The sequence below is a fragment of the Cyrtonyx montezumae genome, unplaced genomic scaffold (genome assembly GCF_038088225.1).
Source record: "Cyrtonyx montezumae isolate F1298 unplaced genomic scaffold, pur_monq_1.0 scaffold_63, whole genome shotgun sequence".
In the NCBI taxonomy this organism is placed as follows: domain Eukaryota; kingdom Metazoa; phylum Chordata; class Aves; order Galliformes; family Odontophoridae; genus Cyrtonyx; species Cyrtonyx montezumae.
In genome coordinates this window covers 43,410-68,017 of record NW_027072071.1, presented here as the reverse complement: position 1 = coordinate 68,017, position 24,608 = coordinate 43,410, and the positions used below count along the sequence as shown (strand labels likewise).

Below are 24,608 nucleotides of genomic sequence, written 5' to 3'. Positions count from 1 at the left end.
ATCGCTGTGACGCGCAGTCCTGCTGGGATGGGGACAGATCCGGAAGCTGTGGGAGTCCCCCAGACCCACAGGGACGCTGTCACCCTGCAATCTGTGACGCAGCCCCTTCCAGTGCCCCCCCCCCCCCCCCCGAGCAAGGAGCCCCCACTGCCACTGCTCTGCAGGGGGAGAGCAGCACCCCGTGGGCTCACCAGCACCCCCACAGTTAATAGCCCATAGTCCCCCCCCCCCCTACACACACACAAACCTCTAATTAAGCTTTTTCTTTTATTTCCCACTCCCCCAGCCCCTTTTGGCACACGGTGTGGGGGGGGCTCCAGCGGCAGTGACAGTTGGCACCCTGGGGGGCTCTGTTACAGGATGAACAGCCCCCCCTCCCCTCAATTTAACCTGGAGCCCCCTGGGTGGGAGCAGTAAAGGGCCGGGTGTGGGTGGGCTTGACACAGTACCCCCTGGGGGGGGGGGCTACATGACCTCGTAGCCGCTGCGGATGCCCTTCATCAGGCAGCAGGTGAAGATGATGCCCAGGATCTGAGGAAGAAGAAGGTGTGGGAATCACTCCTGGCCGCCCCCCACCCCCATTTTTGCACACAGAGGGGATCCAGCTTTACTCCATACCTCAAAGAAGGCAATGCCCAACGCAACAGCGGCCACGATGAGGATGTTCTTCTTCATCCACGCTTCGATGCCCTTCAGGCAGCCCTGGTGGGGAAGAGGGGGGTGGTAGGGGGGGGGGGCTCAGCACCACGGGCTGATAGCAGGGGTCCTTAGGGTGTATGGGGGGGGGGGGGTGGATGTCCCACCTCTTCGTAGATGGTGGCAGCAGTGGGGTGCACGTTGCAGTTAGTGGTGTTGACACGGCAGCAGGAGTGCGGCACGGTGTCGTTGGCCCGGAACCGCTCGATGGTGGCCCAGTCCGTGTAGTTGGTGGCACCGCAGCAGCGGAACTGCAAAGAGAGGGCGTTCCTGAAGCCATGGGGGGGGGGCTGGGGGGGGGGGGGGGGAGGAAGCTACAGTCCCCAGCCCAGCGCTGCTTACGTCCTCCTGGAGTTTGTCCACCGCCTCTGTCAGCGGTGCATCCTCACCGTATTTGCGCATGGTGTCCCACAGCCCCTCCTCCAGCATCGAGCGGACCTGGGGGGGGAACATACACATACCCAAAGGTGGAAGGGGGGGGGGGGGGGGGCGGTCAGAACACAGCCACAGAGAGGGCACAGCACCCCCACACCACGCGCCCCCTCCCACCTTATCCTTGAAGACGTAACCAGCGATGGCAGCGGCGATCTCCACCAGGAAGATGATGCTGAGCAGAACGGCAAACTGCGGGCACAGAGGGATGCTGAGCTCACAACCACCCCCCCCCCCGCCCCCCCCAACCTCATCCCCCACCCCCACCCCCCAACTCACCGTGGTGACCATACAGTAGCTCTCCTTCCAGGCCCCGCAGCAGCCGAAGAAGGAAATGAAGAAGATGATGATGCCCACCACCATGATGACCACGGGGCTGCTGGCGGCCGAGCTGCTGCCCACCACCAGCGCCTGATTGAGGGTGAGCTGTGCGTAGATGCTGATGGCCACCAGGGCCACGCCGCACACCTGGGGACAGGACACGGCTGGAAGGGGGGGGACACACCTCGGGGTGGGGGGGCACGAGACCCCAGAGCTGCTGATGAGGTCCCAAGCCCGACTGAGTGTGCCCCAAGCTGGGACCCCTGTACTGGGAGGGATGGGTGGGGGGTTGCCAGCGCTGCCCCAGAGCTGGGGGGGGGGGGGCACACATCTTGGGGTTCCCCCAGAGCCACTGATAGGGTCCAGGACCAACCCATTCCTTTGGTGTGGGTGAACTGCACCCCAAAAGGGGACTGATGTCCTACGGGTGGGGTGGTTATGTGGGGGGGAAGGCACACGGCACACCTGGGGGAAGGGCACAGCTGGAGGGGAGGGGTTCACATCTTTTAGGGGGGGGGGGGGCACAGATCCCCCAGAGCCGCTGACGAGTCATCCATTCGCTGAGGATGGCGGTGGCCCCAAGGTGGGATCCCATCCAGGGGGATGGCTCCGTGGTGGGAGATCTCAGTTCTGCCCCACAGCTGGCGTGGGGGCACACACCTCATGACCCCCCCCCATCCCCCCAGGAGCATCCAGTGGCACTGAGGGTTATCACTCTGCCAGTGAAGGAATTGACCCCAAAATGGGATCCCATCCCAGGGATGGTGGGGGCTCCACACTGTGGGGGTCGATATGACCGGGGGGGGACAAGCTGGAGCTGTGGGACCCCCATTTCCAGCCACGATGGAGGTCTCAGTGCGTGCGTGTGGAGGGGAGGGAGGGGTAAGCCCCCCCCACCTTTGTGTTTGCTCGCTGGGTGTGGGCAAACAGCGTGGCACAGTGCCCACTGCACAAACAGCACGAGTGGTTGTGGGGGGGGGAAGGAAGTGGCACCGGACCACCCCGCTCCTCCAACAAGCTCCCCCCACCCCCAGAGCTGGTGGTGCGCCCAGCCCCCCCCCCCCCCCCGCCCCAAAGGTGACTCAGCCCGGGTGGGACCGGGTCAGGGCAGCTCAGCCCGACCGCCCCCCCCCCCCCCACCCCCGGCTGCGGGGGGAGGGGACAGACGGACGGACACAGGACACGACGGGAAGGTGCTCCCCCCGCCCTAGCACAGCCGTTGCCTCTTTCCTCACCCCGACTTCCCTATAACCGTGCTCTGCTCCCCCACACCTCCCCCCACGAACCCCACGCGTGGTCCCCCCCCTCGGCCCTGTTAACCCCGGAACTGACTGACGGCCCCGCCCTGCACCCTCCGTTCCCCCCCCATCCCGGACCGCGGAACCTCCATTGGGGTGGGGGGCGTTCAGGGACGGACGTGGGGGGGTCCCGAGGAGAAGAGGGGGGGGATCCCGTCGGGTGAAAGCGCAGTTTACCCCCCCGACGCCCCCCGGCCCCGCACTCACCCAGAAGATAAAGTTAAAGATGAACACCAAAAACTTCACGCACTTCATTCCGCCCTCCACCGCCATAGCGAATCCTGCGGGGAACGCCGACACCGCTACGGCACCGGACCGCTGCCCGGTGCCGACCGCAGCCCCCCCCGCACCGCGACCCCCCACCCACAACCACCCCCCTCCTCCCAACACCGCGATCCCCTCCCGTTCTCCCCGTCCGCTCCGCTCCGCTCCCATTGCCGGGACCCCAACCCCCCCCCCCCCCAACAGGACCCCTCCCGGTACCTGGACCACGCGCTCCGGTTCCGATCCCGTTCCCAGTGCCGCTCCCCCGCCCCGGGCACTCACCGGCGCCGCCGCTCCTCCGTCTGCTCCACGGTCACGCGACGGAGCCCCGGCGGCAGTCAACAGGAAACCCCGGTCCCGCCCGGTCCCGCCCCGTCCCGCCCCGTCCCGCCCCGGTGCCGCCCCTCCCCCCCCCGCCCCATCGGCGCCCCTCGGATGGGACAGATCTGGAGGCGACATGGGACCTTTAATGCTACGGGGGACACGGGGGACACTCAGCCCGCACCCACCGCCCCACAGCCGGGTCCTCGCTGCCCCCTCCGCCCCAGGGACGCGGTGCTGACACCTCCCCGTGCCCCTCTCGGTCCCCGGCCGCCCCACACCCCCCCCCCCTCACCTCACAGCCCCGGCGCAGCCGCCAGCGCCTCCAGCACCGCTTCCAGTTGCTGGGGGTGCACGTATGCCACCAGCCCCCCCCGGTTTGCCCAGCGCTCTGCCCCCACCGCCCCCTCAGCCGGGCGGTTGTAGGTCAGCTGTGGAAGGGGGCGTCCCCGCGTCCCCCGCCCTCCGTGCCTTCAGAGCATCCCCCAGGGCCACCACCCCCCCCCCTAGAGCGCGCAGGATGGCGTGGGGGGCACACGAGTCCCACGCGAAGGTGCTCCCCCCGGAGAGGACGTAGGCGTCCGCGTGTCCCAGGATGACACACAGCATCTTGTAACCGGCGCCGGCGGCGAAACGGAGCCGACCACCGCAGATTTGGACCAGAGCATCCCGCACCCCCGGAGCCTCCGCCCGGCTCAGCACCACGCGGGGAGGGGGGAGCGGCGGCGGGGGGGGGGCTCACAGAGGAGAGGTGGACGTCCTGGTAGGCGATGCCCCAGTGGTAGCGGCCCTGCCACCTGCGGGGTGGGGGGCACCGTTAGGGGGACCCTAGATGATGTCCCCGCCGTGGGCACGGCAAGACGTGATCGTGACCCCCCCCCCCTTCCCGCCCCACGTTACCTGCGTGTGTGGGGGTGGCGGCGGTGGAAGGGCTCGTTGATAACGCCCAGCACGGGGCGGCCGCTGCTGCGCTCGTAGACACCGATAAGCACCAGCGCCGAGCACAGCCCCGACGGCGCGATACCGTCCTCGGCTCCACCGTCCTCCCTCCCCACGATGTACTCGTTGGTGGAATCTGCGTGGACACCGCCGTCACCGCAGAGCACGGGGTCCCGGCCCACCTCGCTTACCCCCCCCACATCCCCCCCCAGCCCCCTCCTCACCGATGGGGTCGATCCAGACGGCCACATCCCCGGGGGGGATGCTGACACCGACGCCGTCCAGCGCTGCGTCCCCGAGTGTCACGTCCCGGTGCGCAGCGGCCGCCAGCAGCTCGGCCGCCTCCACGTCGGGGTGCAGCACGGAGCCCAGCAGCTCCGCGGTAACACCCACCGTGTCGCACACCCGGACCGCCACCGTGTCCCCTGACCGGCACCGCGGTGTCACCGCGAGGCTGAGGACAGGGGGGAGGGGCTCCGTGCCCGCCTCCCCCCTCCCTCACTCACCGTGGGCGTTGGTGAACTCGTTGGACTCCTCGCCGCCGATGTGTCCGCGCAGCTCAGGGAACTGCGGGGTCGGCAGTGCCCCCCAAATTCGGGGACACCTCTTAGCACGGCGACCCCGACGCGTGGGGATCCCCCCCTCCCCCCACATCCCCCAGAAGCCAGCCCCCACCTGGGCACCCAGGTCGTGCCGGATGACCTCCTGGATGAGGACGTCCGCCAAGGTCTTGAAGTCGTGGGAGAAGCGCCGGTTCCGATCCGCTCCGGTTTTCTCGGCCACCAAGAGCCGGAAGAGCGGCTCCGCGTCCCGGCACAGCCGGGCGATGTCGGCCGCCTTCTCCGACGCGCTCACCACGGCCTTCAGCAGCGCGGCCATGGCTGGGGACACGGCGCTCAGTGCGGCCCCACGCGTGCCCGGCCCTTCGCTGCGGGGACGTGAGGAAGCCTGGCCCCGCGGAGGGAGGGGGTGGGCGTGGGGGGGGGGGACGAGAAATTAACCCAAGCAGCAGGGATGGCCCAGATGTGGGGACGGGGATGGCCCAGATGTGGGGACAGGGGTGGCCCAGATGTGGGGATAGAGATGATCCAGATGTGGGGACAGGGGTGGCCCAGATGTGGGGACGGGGATGGCCCAGATGTGGGGACGGGGATGGCCCAGATGTGGGGATAGAGATGATCCAGATGTGGGGACAGGGGTGGCCCAGATGTGGGGACGGGGATGGCCCAGATCTGGGGATGGGGATGGCCCAGATGTGGGGATAGAGATGATCCAGATGTGGGGACGGGGATGGCCCAGATGTGGGGATAGAAATGATCCAGATGTGGGGGACGGGGATGGCCCAGATGTGGGGACGGGGATGGCCCAGATGTGGGGATAGAGATGATCCAGATGTGGGGATGGGGATGGCCCAGATGTGGGGACGGGAATGGCCCAGATGTGGGGATAGAAATGATCCAGATGTGGGGATGAGGATGGCCCAGATGTGGGGACGGGAATGGCCCAGATGTGGGGACAGGGATGGCCCAGATGTGGGGACGGGGATGGCCCAGATGTGGGGATAGAGATGAATCCAGATGTGGGGATGGGGATGGCCCAGATGTGGGGACGGGAATGGCCCAGATGTGGGGATAGAAATGATCCAGATGTGGGGATGAGGATGGCCCAGATGTGGGGACGGGAATGGCCCAGATGTGGGGACAGGGATGGCCCAAACATGGGGACAGGGACAGTTCAGATATGGGGACAGGGATGGCTCAAATGTGAGAAGAGGGATGACCTATATATGGGGATAGATACAGCCCAGATGTGGGAGTGGGGATGGCCCAGATGTGGGGACAGGGATGTGGCCATGGATGGGGACAAGGATGCGGAGTGGGACGAGGACACGGGTGGGGATGTGCCTATAAAAGGGAATGTGGACAAGGATCGAGATGAGAAAAGGGATGCAGGAAGGGACAGGGACGTGGATGGGGAGAGGAACACGAGTGGGGATGTAGCTTTAGTTAACAGGGAAGGGGACAAGGATGTGAACGAGGCCGTGGGATGAGGACACGTGTGGGTATAGGGCTGGAGACGTGGACAGGAACGTGAACGGGACAAGAATGGGGACGTGGCCATGGACGTGGCTGGGGACGTGGCCGGGGGCTTTCCCCTCCCACCAGATCCACGCTGCCCCCGTGGCCGTGGGCTGAGAGCAGCCCCTCCCCCCCCCCGTCCCACACAGCGAACCCAGAGATCCCGGCTGGGGGGACACCGCACCCCGGGACACCCCCGACCCCCACGGACCCCTCCGTCACCTCCACCCGCCCCGCCCCTCCCCCACTCCCCCCGGATTTGCCCTTATTGGGGTCACCACGCCCACCCCCTCCCCGCCCCCCGCCCCGTGGGGTCCGTCCCACCGCCGTTACCGGGCCCGGTGCCGCTCACAACCACTCGTGGAGGGGGGGGAGGCCTCCGCTCGGCGGCGCCGCGTTGCGGGGCGGGGCCACGGGGCCACGTCACGGTGGAACCTTAACCCCTTTGTCCCCGCACCGCTCCAGGCCGCGCAGAAGGATCTTCTACCTCCCGCTCCCCCCCCCCTCCATCCCCCAACCCCCCGCCAACCCCTCCGGTACTTTACCTCCCGCTTCTCTTCCGCTCCTACCGGACGGTGACGTCACGCGTGACATCACCACGTCGGGGAAACCCCCGGGGTCGTCTCCCGGTGCGGTAAGAACGGAATTCCCCGGGTCGCCCCCGGCGGAAAGCGGTTCCCCCCCGGGGCCGCGCGATGGCGCTCTCCGCTCAGCTCTGAGAGCCGCTCCGGTGTTACCGGCGCCGATGTGAACGCGGCCGCTCCGGATCGGCTCCGCCGCGCCCTCTGCTGGGGTCCACCCGCGCCGCGTGGGGACGGCTCCCGGGGGCCGGGACCGATCCCCGGTGCGGTGCAGAGCGGGGACAACGCGGGGACATCGGGTCTCCCTCCCCGTTCCCTCTCCATGGTTCTGATGGGGGCGGCACCGGCCGTGGGTCGCGCCCCCCAGCATCCCCCCTCCCCTCCCCCCCCTATTCCGAGGGGGTCCCACTGCCACCGGGTGGGGAGAAACCGACCGGGAACCGCTGCCTCGCACCGGCGGTGCCCTCTCGAGGTGGGACGCGGCGGGAGAGGGACCGGGAGTGGGAGTGGGACCGGGGGTCGTGGGGGGGGGGGGGGGGCGGACGAGGGGGCGGCTGAGGACACAGCGCGGGCGGGGCTGCCCCGGGGGTGCTCCCAACTCCCGCACGTGGGTACGGCGGGGCCGGGCGGGGTCGGGCCGGGCGGGGCGGCACCGTGCGCGGTGCGGGCGGTGTGCGGGGCCGTGCCCGGTGCGCGGGGGCCGGCGGCGGCGGCTCGCTGGTGCCAAGCCCCTGCCAGAACCTCTTTTGTGCGCCCGCAGCCAATCAAGGCCGCTGACGACACACTTCACTTGGGATATAAAACCCCGGGGCCGCCGCCGACGCTTTTTCCCCCCCCCCCCCCCATCCCCGGCCCCTCTCCGCCCGCCCCGCTCCGCGCCCCGCAGCCTCCACCGCCGCTCCCCGCTCCGTTCCCCGCGCACCGCCGGGGTGGGGGCCGGCGGGGGAAGGCCCCCGGGATGGCCCCGGTGCTGCTGTGGCTGTTGGCTTTGGTGGCGGGGGGCCCGGCGGGCGCTCAGCCCCCCCCTCCCCGCCGCTTCGGAGCCCGCGTGCCCCGTGTGCGTGTGGCGGAGGCACAGCAAAGAGCTGCGGCTGGAGAGCATCAAGTCGCAGATCCTCAGCAAGCTGCGGCTGAAGGAAGCGCCCAACATCACCCGCGAGGTGGTGAAGCAGCTGCTGCCCAAAGCTCCGCCGCTGCAGCAGATCCTCGACCTGCACGACTTCCAGGGGGACTCGCTGCAGCACGACGAGTACCTGGAGGAGGACGAGTACCACGCCACCACCGAGACCGTCATCAGCATGGCCCAGGAAAGTCAGTGCCGCCTTTGTTCCGGACGCAAAGTTCGCCTCCTCCCTCCCCCGAGCCCCTCCCGGTCCCCGGGTCCGGTGGCCGCGGTCGCAACTTTCCCTTCTCGGGGCTCCCCCCGTTTCCCCCCGCCCTCCCCCGGTTCCCCCCCGCTGCTCCCCAAACTCCCGTTCCTCCGCGTTTCCCTCCGGTCCCCGCACCCCCGATCCCCCGCGGCCGCGCACGGTGCCTCGCGGGGCAGCCCCATACTCAGCTTCGGGCATCGACCCCACGGCCCCCGGACCGACACCGGGACCGGGACCGGGGCTGGGACCGGCAGCTCTGCACTAAGCCCCGGGGGGGGACGCGCTGCTCTGCACTGTGTGGGACCTGGGGATAGGGGACATGGGGATCTGGGGACATCACAGGGACATGGGGACCTGGAAACGTCGGGACCCAGGGACATAGGGATATGGGGACACGGGTTTATGGGGACGTGAAGACATAGGGACGGGACAGTGCGGCCAGCAGCTGGTTTAGGGCACCAGGACCAGGGACTGGGAGCAGCCACGGGGCACTGGGGCTCTGCCTTGGCCACCAGCACCGGTGCAGAGCTGTGGGTACTGGGACGGGACCCTGGATTCTGTGACCCGGCACAGGGTTCTGGACTGGGAACAGCTGTAGGGCGCTGGGACCCGGCCCTGGGTGCTGGGACCAAACTGTGACCCCAGTGTGACATGAGATGCAGCACTGGGTCCCAGGACCCCGCACTGGGGTGCTGGGAACCAGAACTGGGACTCAGCAATAGCTCCTGGGAGCTGTCACAGGGCTCCGGGAGCGGGCGCTGGGTGCTGGGACCCAGCGGTGGCACGGCTGTGATGTGGCACTGGGTGCTGGCAGCACGTCCTGGGACCCGGCACTGCCATCAGCTCTGGGTACTGGGACAGGTGCTGGGCTGTGGGGTCTGGCACTGGGACCCAACACTTGGTACTGGGCCGTGGCACTGGGCAGCAGCGCTTCGTACCGGACCAGTGCTGGTGCAGAGATGTCCTCGGGGTGCTGAGAGCAGGACCCTGTGGTCCCTCCCCTGGGGACACCCCCTGTGCCCGCTGTCCCCGCGGTCACCTGGTGACATCCTGGCCCTCAGGTCCCGCAGGGCAGTGGGTGCCAGCAGCATCCTTCCCACGGCAGCGCACGGCAGCGGGGGTGACAGCGGGGCGTGCTGATGCCACTATGGGGTCCCCACGGTGCCCTGGGGACAGGACGGGGTGCGGGGGGGGGGGGGGGCTCTGCTTCGCCGTGACATTGCTCCATATGTCCCCGCGTCCGTGTGTCCGCCCATGGGTGCAGCGGAATGGGACGCACTGAGGGGACGGGGGGGGTCCCATCCCCACTCCACCTGCTCCCACGCGGCCGATGCCACCTGGGACCCCCAGACCCTTCCCCCCCACGACCCACCCCCCCCCCCCTCACCCAGGGGGTGGGGTGTGAAGGCCGAGCGGAAGGGCTGGAAGTGTGAGGCGCTCCCCCTCCCTCCCTCCCCCTCCCCGACGAATTTCCTTCCCGGGCATTAATAGACTTCGGGCGGCTTTGAAATTTTATTACCCATAAAATTGACGACACGCTGGGGTTTTCCTCCCCGCGCCGCGTTCACGCTCGCTGCTCCCCCCCCCAACGCTCAACCCCCCCCCCCCTCCTCCCTATTCCCACCTCGAGGGCCCCCAAAATAAATCCTAAAGCCCTGGGCCCCCCTGGTCATTGCCATACAGAGGGGTCCCCATCCCACAGCCGGATGCGCCGCAGGGGCTGCTGTGTCCTGGCCGCTGCCCCCCCCCCCTTTCCTTCCCCCCCCCCCCCCACTCCTTGGGCTCTCAGTGCTGCTCCGTTATTATTATGATTTTTTTTCCTCCCCATGGCAATTGTGTGGGTTTTTATGGTTCCTGAACAGAAGGAGGGAAAAGGGCTTTATAGGCGGCAGAGCCATAAAGCTCTCGGGTTCCCCTCGCTGCCCCCCCCCCGGGTTTAATCCAAAGCCTCCTCATTCCCCCCCCCCCCCAATTTTTTTTTTTTTTAACCCGGGAAGGTTAATTGGGTCCTAAAACCATTTATGGGCTACCCCTGACCCCAGCGACCTTTGGGGTGGAGGTGGTTTAATGAGGGGCGCGGGGGGGTGAGCAGGGGGGGGGGCACAGGGAGGGGGCTCGGTGGAGAGCAGAGGGCGTGGGGGGGGGGGGGGGTCCTTGGCACGGCTGCGCTCAAGGTCAGTGGGGAGCGTGGGACGTGGAGGCACGCGGGGTGTCCTGCGGCAAGCCAAGGGTTAACGGGACAAACTGGGGACCCCCGAATCCGACCGGGTGCCTCCGCTATGGGAACAAAGCGGAGTTGGGGGGGGGGTGGAGGTGGGGGGGGGAGAGCTCGGGGCCGCCCCCCTCCTGGCACATACTCAGCTGTGACCGATGTCCCGGTAACCTTTATCCCCCGTTGCCACAGCGACGGGCCGAGCATCCTGGCACTGCCGAGCCCCGTGCCAGGAGGAGCAGCGCCGCGTGGCAGAGCCGGCCCCGCTCCCCACGTGGGCTCCGTGGGGTCCGGCAGTGGGGGTCTCACCTGGAGACCCCACACCCACGACCTCGGTGCCCACCGTCCCCGCTGCGGCAACCCCATAAACCCAGCGGGGCGGCACCGGGGGACACGGAGCCCTTTTTGGGGCGTGGGGACAGGGACGGCGTGGCATGGGGACGACGTGGCAGGGGAAGGGCACGGGAAAGGGGGGGGGTGTTGGGGGTGGGGGGGGGGCTGAGCACACGCTCGGGGTCGGTCCCAGTGGAGCACGGGTTTAATAGGGGGCTTGTGCACAGCAAATTGCTGGGAGGGGTCTGGGCGGCCCCCTCCAGCCCCTGTCACTTTGGTTTATGTGTGGTGCGGCGGGGAGAGAGTGGGGGGGGGGGGGGAAAGTTGAGGGGGGGCGGGGGGGTGGGGGGTGAGCGTGTAGGGCCACATGGTGGATGGATGGATGGCATTCCCGGGGCTGCGGTCGGTGTCGTGACCCCGATGTGTTCGGGGAGGGCCCCGTGTGCAGCAAATGGCCCCATGCTGCAGCTGGGTGCTATTAAACCTGACCGGTGCGTGGCAAGGGGGAGGGGGGGGGTGGGGGGCTCGCGGGGATGGGGGGTGTTGGGGGGGGGTGGGGGGGGACGGGACATTCCCGGCTCAATTTGACACAGATGTGTGTGTGAGCGCAGGGAGGGCTGCACGGGGACCAGGTGCTGCTGTGGGGTTGGGGGAGGGCGGCCGCATCCTTGGGGTGCGGAGGATCGTGGGGGTCCCTTTGGGCGGGGGTACCTTTGGGTGGGGGGTCCTCAGGGTGGCTGCACTGTGTCGGGGTTGGGGGGGGGGGGGGGAGAGCTCGGTGCTGCACACCCTTCCCAGCTCTCTGCTGGATGCTGTCTGCGGGAGGGGGCACGCAGTGGGGCTGGGGGCTGCTGAGGGTGCCCAGGAAGGGGATGTGCGTGGTCAGGGTCGCTGCGGGTCTGCCCCCCCCCCGGGGTTGCCCCCGGTTGAAGATGCTGCAGGGATGCTCTGGGTATGGGAAACGCTCCGGGGCTCTGGTTGGGAACGCTGTGGGTCTCCACCCAAGGGATGCTGCGGGTCCCTGGATGCGGCAGCAGGAGGGAGGGGGCTGCTCCATCCCAAACATTGGCTCTGCAGGTGCCCCGGGCCCGCTGCCCCCCCCCCTCCCTCCCGGCCCCACACCCCCATCCCCGCGGCCCCGCGGGGGATCATGAATCCGCGGTGACACGGGGTCAAGGGGCAGCACCCGGACCTTATTGTGGACGGAGGGGCGATGACCCCTGGGGCGGCCTCTGCCCCGACCTTCACCTCCTAACGACTGAGGAGGAGCGGTGTGGGGGAGACGGGGGGCACAGGAGGAGGGGGGGGGGGGGGGGATGGGGTTCCCGGTGGGGTGCAGCCCCTGATTCATCCTTCCTTCCGCAGCCGACCCCGTGGTGCAGATCGAGGGCAACCCCCACTGCTGCTTCTTCAACTTCAGCCCCAAGATCATGTTCACCAAAGTGGTGAAGGCGCAGCTGTGGGTTTACCTGCGCCCGGTGCAGCACACCTCCACCGTCTACCTGCAGATCCTCCGCCTCAAACCGGTGACGGAGGAGGGGAGCCGCCACATCCGCATCCGCTCGCTCAAAATCGACCTCAACTCCCGCATCGGGCACTGGCAGAGCATCGACTTCAAGCACGTCTTGCAGAACTGGTTCAAGCAGCCGCAGAACAACTGGGGCATCGAGATCAACGCCTTCGACCCCAACGGCAACGACCTGGCCGTCACCTCGCTGGGACCCGGCGCCGAGGGGCTGGTGGGTGCTGGGCTGGGGGGCAGGGGGAGGCACGGGGGGGGTGGAGGGCTGTGGGGCAATGAGGGGGTGAGGGTGGGTGGGGAGGGCAGCTCGAAGGGGGTGGGGATGGGGACAGCGCCGTGGGTTCGGTGAGAGCTCCGTGGAGATGATGTAGGGCTGGTTCTGAATCTGTAGGATTGGGTTTGGGGTCCGTGGGGATGGTTCTGAATCTGTAGGATTGGTTCTGGATCCATAGAGAGATGGTTCTGGATCCATAGGGTTGGTTCTGGATCCATAGGATTGGTTTTGGATCCATAGGATTGGTTTTGGATCCATAGAGAAATGGTTCTGGATCCATAAGATTGGTTCTGGATCCATGGGTATGGTCCTGGATCCATAGGATTGTTTCTGGATCTATAGAGAGATGGTTCTGGATCCATGGAAGTGGTTCTGGATCCATAGGATTGATCCTTGATCCATGGGGATGGTCCCGGGTCCATAGGATTGGTTCTGGATCCATGGGGGTGGTTCTGGATCCCCATAGAGAGATGGTCCTGGATCCATAGGATTGGTTTTGGATCCACAGGGATGGTTCTGGATCTATAGAAAGATGGTTCTGGATCCATGGAGATGGCTCTGAATCTGTGGGGATGGTTCTGTGGATCTGTGGGGACGGTTCTGGATGCATAGAATTGGTTCTGGATCTATAGGGATGGTTCTGGGTCTGTGAGGACGGTTCTGCATCCATGGGAATGGTTCTAGATCCATGGACCTGGTTCTGGATCTGTAGGGATGGTTCTGGATCCACATTGGGATGGTTCTGGATCCGTAGGGATGGTTCTGGATCCACATTGGGATGGTTCTGAATCCGTAGGGATGGTTCTGGATCCATGGGCGTGGTCCCGACTCCATGGGGGTGGTTCTGGCTCCGTGGGGATGGTTCTGGATCCGTAAGGATGGTTCTGGATCCGTAGGGATGGTTCTGGATCCACATTGGGATGGTTCTGGGTCTGTGGGGATGGTTCTGGATCCGTAGGGATGGTTCTGGCCCCACGGATGACAGCTCCCCGGCAGAGGTTGCCCCATTACTGCGGCCATATGAGGGCTCTGTGGGGCTGCTCACACCACTCCGGGAGTGGGGGTGGGGTCGGCCGTGGCTCCATGGGGACGGGGACACCTCTGTGGGGCTGAGGCTGACTGGGGCTCCATGGGGACAGCGACAGCTGCAGGGGGACAAGGACAGCCCCGTGGGGCTCAGTGGGGTCCAGGCAACAGGAGCAGTGGGGTCCATGGGACAACGGGTGGGGGGCACAGGGATGCCATGGGGTGCCATAGGGAGACATAGGGGGCCATGGGGTGCCACAGGGAGACATGGAGGAGCACAGGGGTGCCGTGGGGTGCTATGGGGTGCCATGGGGTGCCATAGGGAGACATGGAGGAGCACAGGGGTGCCATAGGGTGCCATAGAGGACCACAGAGGTGCCATGAAGTGCTATGGGGTGCTACAGGGAGTCATGCAGGACCATAGGATGCCATGGGGTGCCATAGGCAGCCATAGGGGGCCATAGGGTGCCATAAGGAGCCATAGGGTGCCGTGGGGTGCCACAGGGAGACATGGAGGACCACAGGGGTGCCATGGGGTGCTATGGGGTGCCATAGGGAGCCATAAGGAGCCATAGGGAGTCATGGGGTGCACAGGGAGCCATGGAGGACCACAGGGGTGCCATGGGATGCTATGGGGTGCCATAGGGTGCCATAGAGTGCCATGGGGTGCCATGGGGAGACACAGAGGACGACAGGGGGGCCATGGAGTGCTATGGGGTGCTATAAGGAGCCATCGGGAGTCATGGAGGAGCACAGGGGTGCCACAGAGTGCTATGGGGTGCTACAGGGAGTCATGCAGGACCATAGGGTGCCATGGAGAACTGCAGGGATGCTATGGGGTGCCATAGGGTGCCATAGAGTGCCATGGGGTGCCATAGGGAGCCATGGAGGACCACAGGGATGCCATGGGGTGCTATAGGGAGTCATGCAGGACCATAGGGTGCCATGGGGTGCCATAGGCAGCCATAGAGTGCCATAGGGAGCCATATAATGCCATGGGGTGCCATAGGGAGACACAGAGGACCACAGGGGGGCCATGGAGTGCTATGGGGTGCCATAAGGAGCCATAGAGTGCCATGGGGTGCCATAGGGTGCCATAGAGTGCCATGGGGTGCTACAGGGAGTCATGCAGGACCATAGGGTGCCATGGGGTGCCATAGGGTGCCATAGGGAGACATGGAGGACCGCAGGGATGCCATGGGGTGCTATAGGGAGTCATGCAGGACCATAGGGTGCCATGGAGAACTGCAGGGATGCCATGGGGTGCCATAGAGAGCCATAGAGTGACATGGGGTGCCATAGGGAGACATGGAGGACCGCAGGGATGACATGGGGTGCTATAGGGAGACATGGAGGAGCACAGGGATGCCATGGGGTGCTACAGGGAGTCATGCAGGACCATAGGGTGCCATGGGGTGCCATAGGGTGCCATAGAGTGCCATGGGGTGCCATAGGGAGACATGGAGGACCGCAGGGATGCCATGGGGTGCTATAGGGAGTCATGCAGGACCATAGGGTGCCATGGGGTGCCATAGAGAGCCATAGAGTGCCATGGGGTGCCATAGGGAGACATGGAGGACCACAGGGGGGCCATGGAGTGCTATGGGGTGCCATAGGGTGCCATAGAGTGCCATGGGGTGCTATAGGGAGTCATGCAGGACCATAGGGTGCCATGGAGAACCGCAGGGATGCCACGAGGTGCCATGGGGGACCTCGGGTGGCCGCGGGGGCCCACGGGCGCGGCGCTGACGCTGCTCTCCCCCCCATCCCCAGCACCCCTTCATGGAGCTGCGTGTGCTGGAGAACAACAAACGCTCGCGGAGGAACCTGGGCCTGGACTGCGACGAGCACTCGACCGAGTCGCGCTGCTGCCGCTACCCGCTCACCGTCGACTTCGAGGCCTTCGGGTGGGACTGGATCATCGCCCCCAAGAGGTACAAAGCCAACTACTGCTCGGGGCAGTGCGAGTACATGTTCATGCAGAAGTACCCCCACACCCACCTGGTGCAGCAGGCCAACCCCCGCGGCTCGGCCGGGCCGTGCTGCACGCCCACCAAGATGTCCCCCATCAACATGCTCTACTTCAACGACAAGCAGCAGATCATCTACGGCAAAATCCCGGGCATGGTGGTGGACCGCTGCGGCTGCTCGTAGGGCTGCGGTGCCGCGCCGCCGGACTCCTCCTCTTCTTTTGCTTCCAATGTCTCCATTTGATTTTTTTTATTTTTAATTATTATTATTTTTTTATGCTTTTTTTTTTTTTTTTTCCCTTCACGATTTCGAAAGGAAAAAAAAAAAAAAAAAAAAAACCCCATCCCATCCCCTCCCCCCTCCCCCCCCCCCGCCACCCCTCCCCCCCCCCTCCCAAAAATAATAATAATCGTAATCGTGGTGTATAAAGAACGGGCTTTGAATGTTGGGGGAAGGAGAGAGAGAATCGCAAAACAAAAACGAAAACAAAATCCTTGCAACGAAACAACCCCCCCCCCCACAAACACACCCCCCCCACCCCAAAACCCCCACCCCAAAACCCCCACCCCAAAACCCCCACCCCCCACGCTTTGACATTGTGCGTTGTGCAATAAAGCGGACGGACGGAGGAGGAGGGAGCGGCGGTCACCGGCACCGGAGCAGCACCGCAGCGGTACCGACACCGACACGGAAACGGAGCCCAACCTTCAACTGCACCGGAACAACACCCCCCCCCCAAAAAAAAAAACCCAACAACCCCCCCCCCCCCCACCCCTGGGGAAAGGCGGAGAGCGGATGGAAGTGGTTGGCATCGTGATGCTCAACGCCAACGGTGCCCACCCCGAAGCAAAGAAAGACTGTGGGGTCTCATCCCGGGACCCCTCCCGGACCACCCCCCCCCAAACCCCTCCCACACACGCACACTTTTTTGTGCCCCCCCCCCCCCCCCTTCTTCCTCCCGGGATCCCATGGGTGCAGGTGGCAGGTCCGGCCCGGAGGAACACGTCTCCCTCCTTTTATTTATTTATTTATTACGGACCCTCCCGGCCGGCGCGTGCCCCCTCCCCCGGTCCCGTGTCCATCCTCCCCCCCCCCCGAAGAGCAGCTCTGTCCCTGGGGGTCAGCCCCCAGCGTGGGGTTATCCGGAGGCGGCGGCGGTCAGAGTGGGACGGAGGCTCCGTTGGGGGGAGAAATTCTGCTTATGCGGCACATCCGCCTCCCCCCCCCGTCCCCCCCCCTCCCTTTCTACCCCCGATGTTTGGATTATTTTTTGCGTGAGAACGGGATCCGGCATTCTCCAGAGTTCATCTGCTCCGCTGTGATGCAACCACCCCCGGCGCCAGGCGGCCGCCGGCCCCACACGGCCCCCACTCCCCCCCCCCAATCTTGTGCCCCATGCACTCCCCAGACCCCCCCCCAGAACCTCCAGACAACCCCATGTCCCTGAACAGCACACCCCCCCCCCCCCATCACCCGGACTTGGAGGAAGGGGGGGTGCACGTGGAAGACCCCGTCCCTAGCACTTATCTGCAGCACTTAGGGACAGCGAGGACCGAGGGGGGGGGGCACGGGATGTGTAGCACTTCTCCCCCACTCCCCAAGAGCTCAACAGGACAAGATCCCCCCCCCGGAGCACCTCCCCCCCCCCCACTCCCCAGCACTTAGGGCCCAGCAGCACGAGGTGGGGGGGGTCGGGAAGCGGTCTCGCAGCCCTTCTCCTGCTCTTCAGTGCCTTTCGGGGGCTGCTGCCGCCTCCGGAGCCGGTGGGAGGGCAGTGTCCCGCGTGGGGGGGTGAGGGGGGAACTGCGTGGGGCTCATCCCGGAGGTGTCACTCTCAGGAGCGCTGTGATGTCCCCACTGTGGTGGTGCCCATTGTGTCGTTCCCCATTGTGGCAGATGTCTATGCAGAACTGCTCTGGATGCTGCCATCCATCCATCCATCCATCCATCCATCCATCCATCCATCCATCCATCTGTCCATCCATTCGTCTGTCCATCCATCTGTCCATCATCCATTATCCATCCATCCATCCATCATCCATCCATCCATCATCCATCCATCCATCCATCCATCCATCATCCATCATCCATCATCCATCCATCCATCCATCCATCCATCCATCATCCATCCATCATCCATCCATCATCCATCATCCATCCATCCATCCATCATCCATCCATCCATCATCCATCCATCCATCATCCATCCATCCATCCATCCATCCATCCATCCATCCATCCATCCATCCATCATCCATCATCCATCCATCCATCCATCCATCCATCCATCCATCCATCCATCCATCATCCATCATCCATCATCCATCCATCCATCCATCCATCCATCCATCCATCCATCATCCATCATCCATCATCCATCCATCCATCATCCATCCATCCATCATCCATCTATCATCCATCCATCCATCCATCCATCCATCCATCCATCCATCCATCCATCATCCATCCATCATCCATCATCCATCCATCATCCATCATCCATCCATCATCCATCATCCATCATCCATCCATCCATCATCCATCCATCCATCATCCATCTATCATCCATCCATCCATCCATCCATCCATCCATCCATCCATCATCCATCATCCATCATCCATCCATCCATCATCCATCATCCATCCATCCATCCATCATCCATCCATCCATCCATCATCCATCCATCATCCATCCATCATCCATCCATCATCCATCCATCCATCATCCATCCATCCATCATCCATCATCCATCCATCCATCCATCATCCATCCATCCATCCATCATCCATCCATCATCCATCATCCATCCATCCATCATCCATCCATCCATCCATCATCCATCATCCATCATCCATCCATCCATCATCCATCCATCCATCCATCATCCATCATCCATCATCCATCCATCCATCCATCATCCATCATCCATCATCCATCCATCCATCCATCCATCATCCATCCATCCATCCATCCATCCATCCATCCATCCATCCATCCATCCATCATCCATCCAACCAAAATAATCCAACAAATAAAGCCCCCAAGACCCCAGACCCACGTGGGGAGCGCAGTGCGATGGGCACCGCACCGCGTGGCACTGTCACGAGGCACAGTGACACTGAGGGGCGGCCGTGCCCGTCCCGTGGGCAGCGCGTGGGGACCGGGACCCCAAACCCCCCCAACCCCCCCCAGAAGGGGACAGCGCTGTGGCTGACACTGTGTGTCCCCGTGCTCCGTCCGAGGCTCTGTTTGTTCGTCGTTTCATTCTGTTATTTTTACACTGGGGGTGGGGGGACCGTGGGGAGGGGGGGAGGGGAGATGGGAAAGGGAGGGGGAGTTTGGGGGGGGGTCGGCGTTGTGTGACCCCAAAGGACATCGGTTTGAGGTTCGGTGGGGGGTTGGGGGGGGAGGGGGTGTTGTTTTTCGTTCGTTTTGTTTTTGTTTTTGTTTTTAATCCAATGGACCAAACACAGCACTTGAACATCGAAAAAGAAAAAAAAAGGAAAAAAAAAAGGAAAAAAAAAAGAAAAAAAAAGAAAAAAATAAATTAAAAATAAAATTTAAAATATTTAAAAGAGAAAAGCAAATATCCGAGCGTTTCGCGCTTTCCGCTCCCATCCCATCCCATCCCTTCCCATCCCATCCCATCCCATCCCTTCCCATCCATCCCATCCCATCCCATCCCATCCCACCCCATCCCATCCAATCCAATCCCATCCCATCCCATCCCATCCCATCCCATCCCATCCCATCCCATCCCATCCCATCCCATCCCATCCCACCCCATCCAATCCAATCCCATCCCATCCCATCCCATCCCATCCCACCCCATCCCATCCAATCCAATCCCATCCCATCCCATCCCACCTCATCCCATCCCATCCCATCCCATCCCATCCCATCCCACCCCATCCAATCCAATCCCATCCCATCCCTTCCCATCCCATCCCATCCCACCTCATCCCATCCCATCCCATCCCATCCCATCCCATCCCACCCCATCCAATCCCATCCCATCCCACCCCATCCCATCCCACCCCATCCCATCCCATCCCATCCCATCCATCCCATCCCATCCCATCCCATCCATCCCATCCCATCCCATCCCATCCATCCCATCCCATCCCATCCCACCCCATCCCACCCCATCCATCCCATCCCACCCATCCCATCCCACCCCACCCCATCCCATCCCATCCCACCCCACCCCACCCCACCCAAACCCATCCCATCCCATCCATCCCACCCCACCCCATCCATCCCACCCCATCCATCCCACCCCATCCCATCCCACCCCATCTCGCGTTGTGGGGGGTAGGGGGTCCCATTTCCCACACCGGGGGTCACCACAGCAGTGTCCCCCCCACCCAACCCAGGGGGTCCCGAGGGCCGCGATCCCATTTGCACCACAGAGGGCTGAAATCTATCAGAGCTCACCCCCTATGCCCCACCTCTGGGGGCTCTATGGGGACCACCCCACACCCGCGCTCCCATACATCCCCATGTCACCACGTGCCCGGGAATGGGGGCACACGGACCCCCCCCAATTCCACCTCAGGGATTCGGGGCGTTAACACCACACAGAAGTGCCCCGAGATGGCAAAGGGAGCTCAGCTCTGTGCCATACAATCCACGTTCGCTTCGCACCGCATCCATCCCCCGCACGAATCCTCACCCTTCGCAATCCCTCCCGTCCCTCTTCCACCCTTTATTTTTAATCTTGCAGACTTTTTGTGCAATAAAACACGTTGTATCGCCAAAGAAGAAAAGAAAAAGGGGGTGGGGGGGGGGGGGGGGGGAAGGGAGGGGGGAGGAGGAAAAAAGAAACCCCACAGCGATGAGCATTTCTCTCCGCGCCCCTGTCCTGCCAGCTCCCATGCTGTGTCCCTGCGTCACTGCGGCCCTCGGAAACGCTTCCTCTCGTCCCCTCATTCTTCCCACGCTCCCATCCCCGGTGTCGGGGACCAAATCCGCCCCAGTGCCTCTTTCGGCCGCCCCACATCTCCCCTTCGGCTCTTAGGAACGCCAGGACGAAGAGCGGGGGCAGCGTCACCCCGAAAGCTGCCCCTCGGGGACCTCCCGGTCCCGCTCCTCGGTGCCCTCACCCCACAGAGGGGACCCCAAGGGGACACAGGGCACGTGGGTGTGGGGATGGGGAGCCCAAACCAGTGGGGCAACTCCACCTTCAAAGATGCCCAGAGGGGGTGGGGACGTCCCCATGGCCATCCCCGCTGGCTCTGCCCCACGGAGAGGACACCGAGGGGACACACGGGACCCCAACCCTCGCCCCACGCTGTAACGCTGGGATTTACACGCGGCCGGAGGAGCCGAGCGGGGCAGCCTTTATGGAGCCTCATTAGGGGCTGCAGAATGCCGGGAATGCCGCAGCTAATTACAGCGGGGCTCAGGGGACAGGGGCACGCGGACGGGGAGCGCCGGGGTCGCTGCCCGCAGGGCCGGGCCGGAGCTGTGGGATTTTTGGCACGAGTGGGGCCGTGCTCGAGGGATCGGCTCCAGCGCAGCTCGGGGTCGCGCGGTTCCCGGCCCTCCTGAGCCGCGTCCCGGAGCCGAGCTCCCATCCCCAGTGCCCCCCGAGCTCCGCGCTGCCCCTGTTGGGCTCTGCTCAGATTCCTCAGCAGCGGCTCTGAGCTGCGCCTCCTCCGCGCGCGGCTTTCCCTCGGGTGAAGCCCCGGAGTGCTCCAAAGCAGAACCTGAGGCACGGCACGGCACGGCACGGCACGGCATGGCATAGCATGGCACGGCACGGCATGGCATGGCATGGCACGGCACGGCACGGCATGGCATGGCACGGCATGGCATAGCATGGCACAGCACGGCACGGCATGGCATGGCATTGCATAGCATGGCACAGCACGGCATGGCATAGCATGGCACAGCACGGCACGGCACAGCATGGCATTGCATAGCATGGCACAGCACGGCATGGCATGGCATGGCACGGCATGGCATAGCATGGCACAGCACGGCATGGCATGGCATGGCATGGCACGGCATGGCATAGCATGGCACAGCACGGCACGGCACGGCACAGCATGGCATTGCATAGCATGGCACAGCACGGCACGGCACGGCATGGCATGGCACAGTATGGCATGGCATAGCATGGCATTGCATAGCATGGCACAACATGGCATGGCATGGCACGGCACGGCACGGCACGGCATGGCATTGCATAGCATGGCACGGCACGGCATGGCATTGCATAGCATGGCACAACATGGCACAGCACAGCATGGCACGGCACAGCATGGCATTGCATAGCATGGCACGACATGGCACAGCACAGCACGGCACGGCACAGCATGGCATTGCATAGCATGGCACAGCACGGCACGGCATGGCATGGCATTGCATAGCATGGCATGGCATGGCATGGCACAGTATAGCATGGCATGTCATGGCATGGCACAGCACGGCATGGCATGACATGGCACAGTATGGCATGGCATGGCACAGCACGGCACGGCACAGCATTGCATGGCACGGCATGGCATGGCATGGCATAGCATGGCATGGCATGGCACAGCACAGCACGGTGTGGCACGGCACAGCATGGCATGGCATGGTCAGATATGGCACAGCATGACATGACATGACATGACATGACATGGTCTGATGTGGCACAGTATGGCACGGCATGACATGGCATGGTTGGATACGGCACAGCACAGATTTCAATGGCACAGCACAGCGTGGCACAGCCTGACATGGCATGGTGTGGTCTGATATGGCACAGCACACATTTTGATAGCACAGCATGGCATGGCATGGCACAGCATGGCTCATTCTGACATGACATGGCATGGTGTGGTCTGATACAGCACAGCACAGACTTCAGTGGCACAGCACAGCATGGCACAGCATGACATGGCATGGCGTGGTGGCACAGCACAGATTTCAAAGGCATAGTATGGCATGGCATGGCATGGCACAGCACAGCATAGCATGTCCTGGTCTGATATAGCACAGCATGGCATGGCACAGCATGGCATGGCATGGTCTGATATGGCACAGCACACATTTTGATGGCACAGCATGGCATGGCATGGCACAGCATGGCTCATTCTGACATGACGTGGCGTGGTCTGATATGGCACACCATAGATATCAGTGACACAGCACAGTATGGTCTGGCACAGCACGGCACGGTGTGATCTGGCACAGCACGGCATGGTGTGGTGTGGCACAGCACGGCACGGTGTGATCTGGCACAGCATGGCACAGTGTGATCTGGCACAGCATGGCACAGTGCGGTGTGGCACAGCACGGCATGGTATGGCCTGGCACAGCATGGCACGGTATGGCCTGGCACAGCACGGCACGGTGCGGTGTTGCACAGCATGGCAAGGTATGGCCTGGCACAGCATGGCACGGTATGGCCTGGCACAGCGCAGCACGGTGCGGTGTGGCACAGCACGGCACGGTATGGCCTGGCACAGCACGGCACGGTGTGATCTGGCACAGCACGGCACGGTGCGGTGTGGCACAGCATGGCACAGTATGTCCTGGCACAGCACGGCACGGTGTGAGCTGGCACAGCACGGCACGGTGTGATCTGGCACAGCATGGCACGGTGTGATCTGGCACAGCACGGCACGGTATGTCCTGGCACAGCACGGCACGGTGCAGTGTGGCACAGCACAGCACGGTGTGATCTGGCACAGCACAGCACGGTATGGCCTGGCACAGCACAGCACGGTGCAGTGTGGCACAGCACGGCACGGTATGGCCTGGCACAGCACGGCACGGTATGGCCTGGCACAGCACGGCACGGTGCGGTGTGGCACAGCACAGCACGGTGTGATCTAGCACAGCACAGCACGGTATGGCCTGGCACAGCACGGCACGGTGCGGTGTGGCACAGCACGGCACGGTATGGCCTGGCACAGCACGGCACGGTATGGCCTGGCACAGCACAGCACGGTGTGATCTGGCACAGCACGGTATGGCCTGGCACAGCACGGCACGGTGCGGTGTGGCACAGCACGGCACGGTATGGCCTGGCACAGCACGGCACAGTGTGATCTGGCACAGCACAGCACGGTATGGCCTGGCACAGCACGGCACGGTGCGGTGTGGCACAGCACGGCACGGTGTGATCTGGCACAGCACAGCACGGTATGGCCTGGCACAGCACGGCACGGTGTGATCTGGCACAGCACAGCACGGTATGGCCTGGCACAGCACAGCACGGTGTGATCTGGCACAGCACGGCACGGTATGGCCTGGCACAGCACGGCACGGTGCAGTGTGGCACAGCACGGCACGGTGCGGTGTGGCACAGCACATCCCGCCGTCTCCGTCCCCCTGTTCGTTGCGGGGGTCGATGTCGGCTCAATGAGTGCGGGCATTGTCCCGCTCACGTCTCCCGTCCGCACCCCACATCCCCGTCCCCCATTGACCTAATTCTGAATCCCGGGGCAGGGAGAGCGGGAGGGGGACAAATTAGGACAGGGACCGACCACCCACGGCTGCACCGTGACATAATAGGGTTCCCCCCCTTCCCCTCCGCCGCCTAACGAGTGCCCGAGCAGTAATTAAAGCACCAACGGGAGCTTGGCCGGGATCCACCGCCTCGCCGCATCCCGATGCCGTCGATCCTATGGTGTCTGGGGACGGGGCTGCAGTGTCCCCGCACGGGGTTGGGGTCCCCTCGAGGTGGAGGGAGAACCCCGAAGGCGTCGTCCAGCTCGGCTCCGTCCTCGGGACGGAGGGGGAAGGGCAGCGCTGGGGGTGAAAGACGGTGAGTTTGGAGAGGGCACCGCGCGGGGTGGGATCGGGATCGCCCTTCATCCGGCACAACCCCACGGGTGGGGACGGCGCCCACACTCAGCCCCACGCACACCCAAGCTCCGCTCTTCCACCCCCTCCCCCTCCCCCCCCCTTTAACCTTCCCAACCCCACCCGGTGGCGACCGCGGGGTGCCAGCACCGCTCAACCCCGCACCC

The 24,608-nt window shown here is 64.3% G+C and overlaps 3 protein-coding genes across 3 annotated transcripts; 1 reads left to right on the top strand and 2 right to left on the bottom strand.

Annotated features, from left to right (window-relative positions):
* Positions 1-366: 366 nt before the first annotated feature.
* CD63 (CD63 molecule) lies at positions 367-3,338 on the bottom strand. Its single transcript, XM_065750117.1, has 8 exons — positions 3,231-3,338; positions 2,955-3,028; positions 1,408-1,596; positions 1,246-1,320; positions 1,039-1,134; positions 804-947; positions 619-702; positions 367-531 (listed from the first exon to the last, which is right to left on the bottom strand). Exons 2-8 carry the CDS (start codon positions 3,018-3,020, stop codon positions 466-468), a joined length of 720 nt encoding a protein of 239 aa, XP_065606189.1. The 5' UTR covers positions 3,021-3,028; positions 3,231-3,338; the 3' UTR covers positions 367-465.
* A 290-nt stretch (positions 3,339-3,628) lies between these two features.
* On the bottom strand, positions 3,629-5,186 carry INPP1 (inositol polyphosphate-1-phosphatase). Its single transcript, XM_065750114.1, is given in 7 exon segments — positions 3,629-3,772; positions 3,774-4,067; positions 4,069-4,129; positions 4,233-4,407; positions 4,496-4,696; positions 4,778-4,838; positions 4,947-5,186. Coding segments are annotated over 7 exon segments (1,140 nt in total). The 5' UTR covers positions 5,151-5,186.
* A 2,702-nt stretch (positions 5,187-7,888) lies between these two features.
* On the top strand, positions 7,889-15,853 carry GDF11 (growth differentiation factor 11). The gene is given in 4 exon segments (XM_065750115.1): positions 7,889-7,948; positions 7,950-8,241; positions 12,211-12,584; positions 15,441-15,853. Coding segments are annotated over 4 exon segments (1,107 nt in total). The 3' UTR covers positions 15,822-15,853.
* Positions 15,854-24,608: the final 8,755 nt, after the last annotated feature.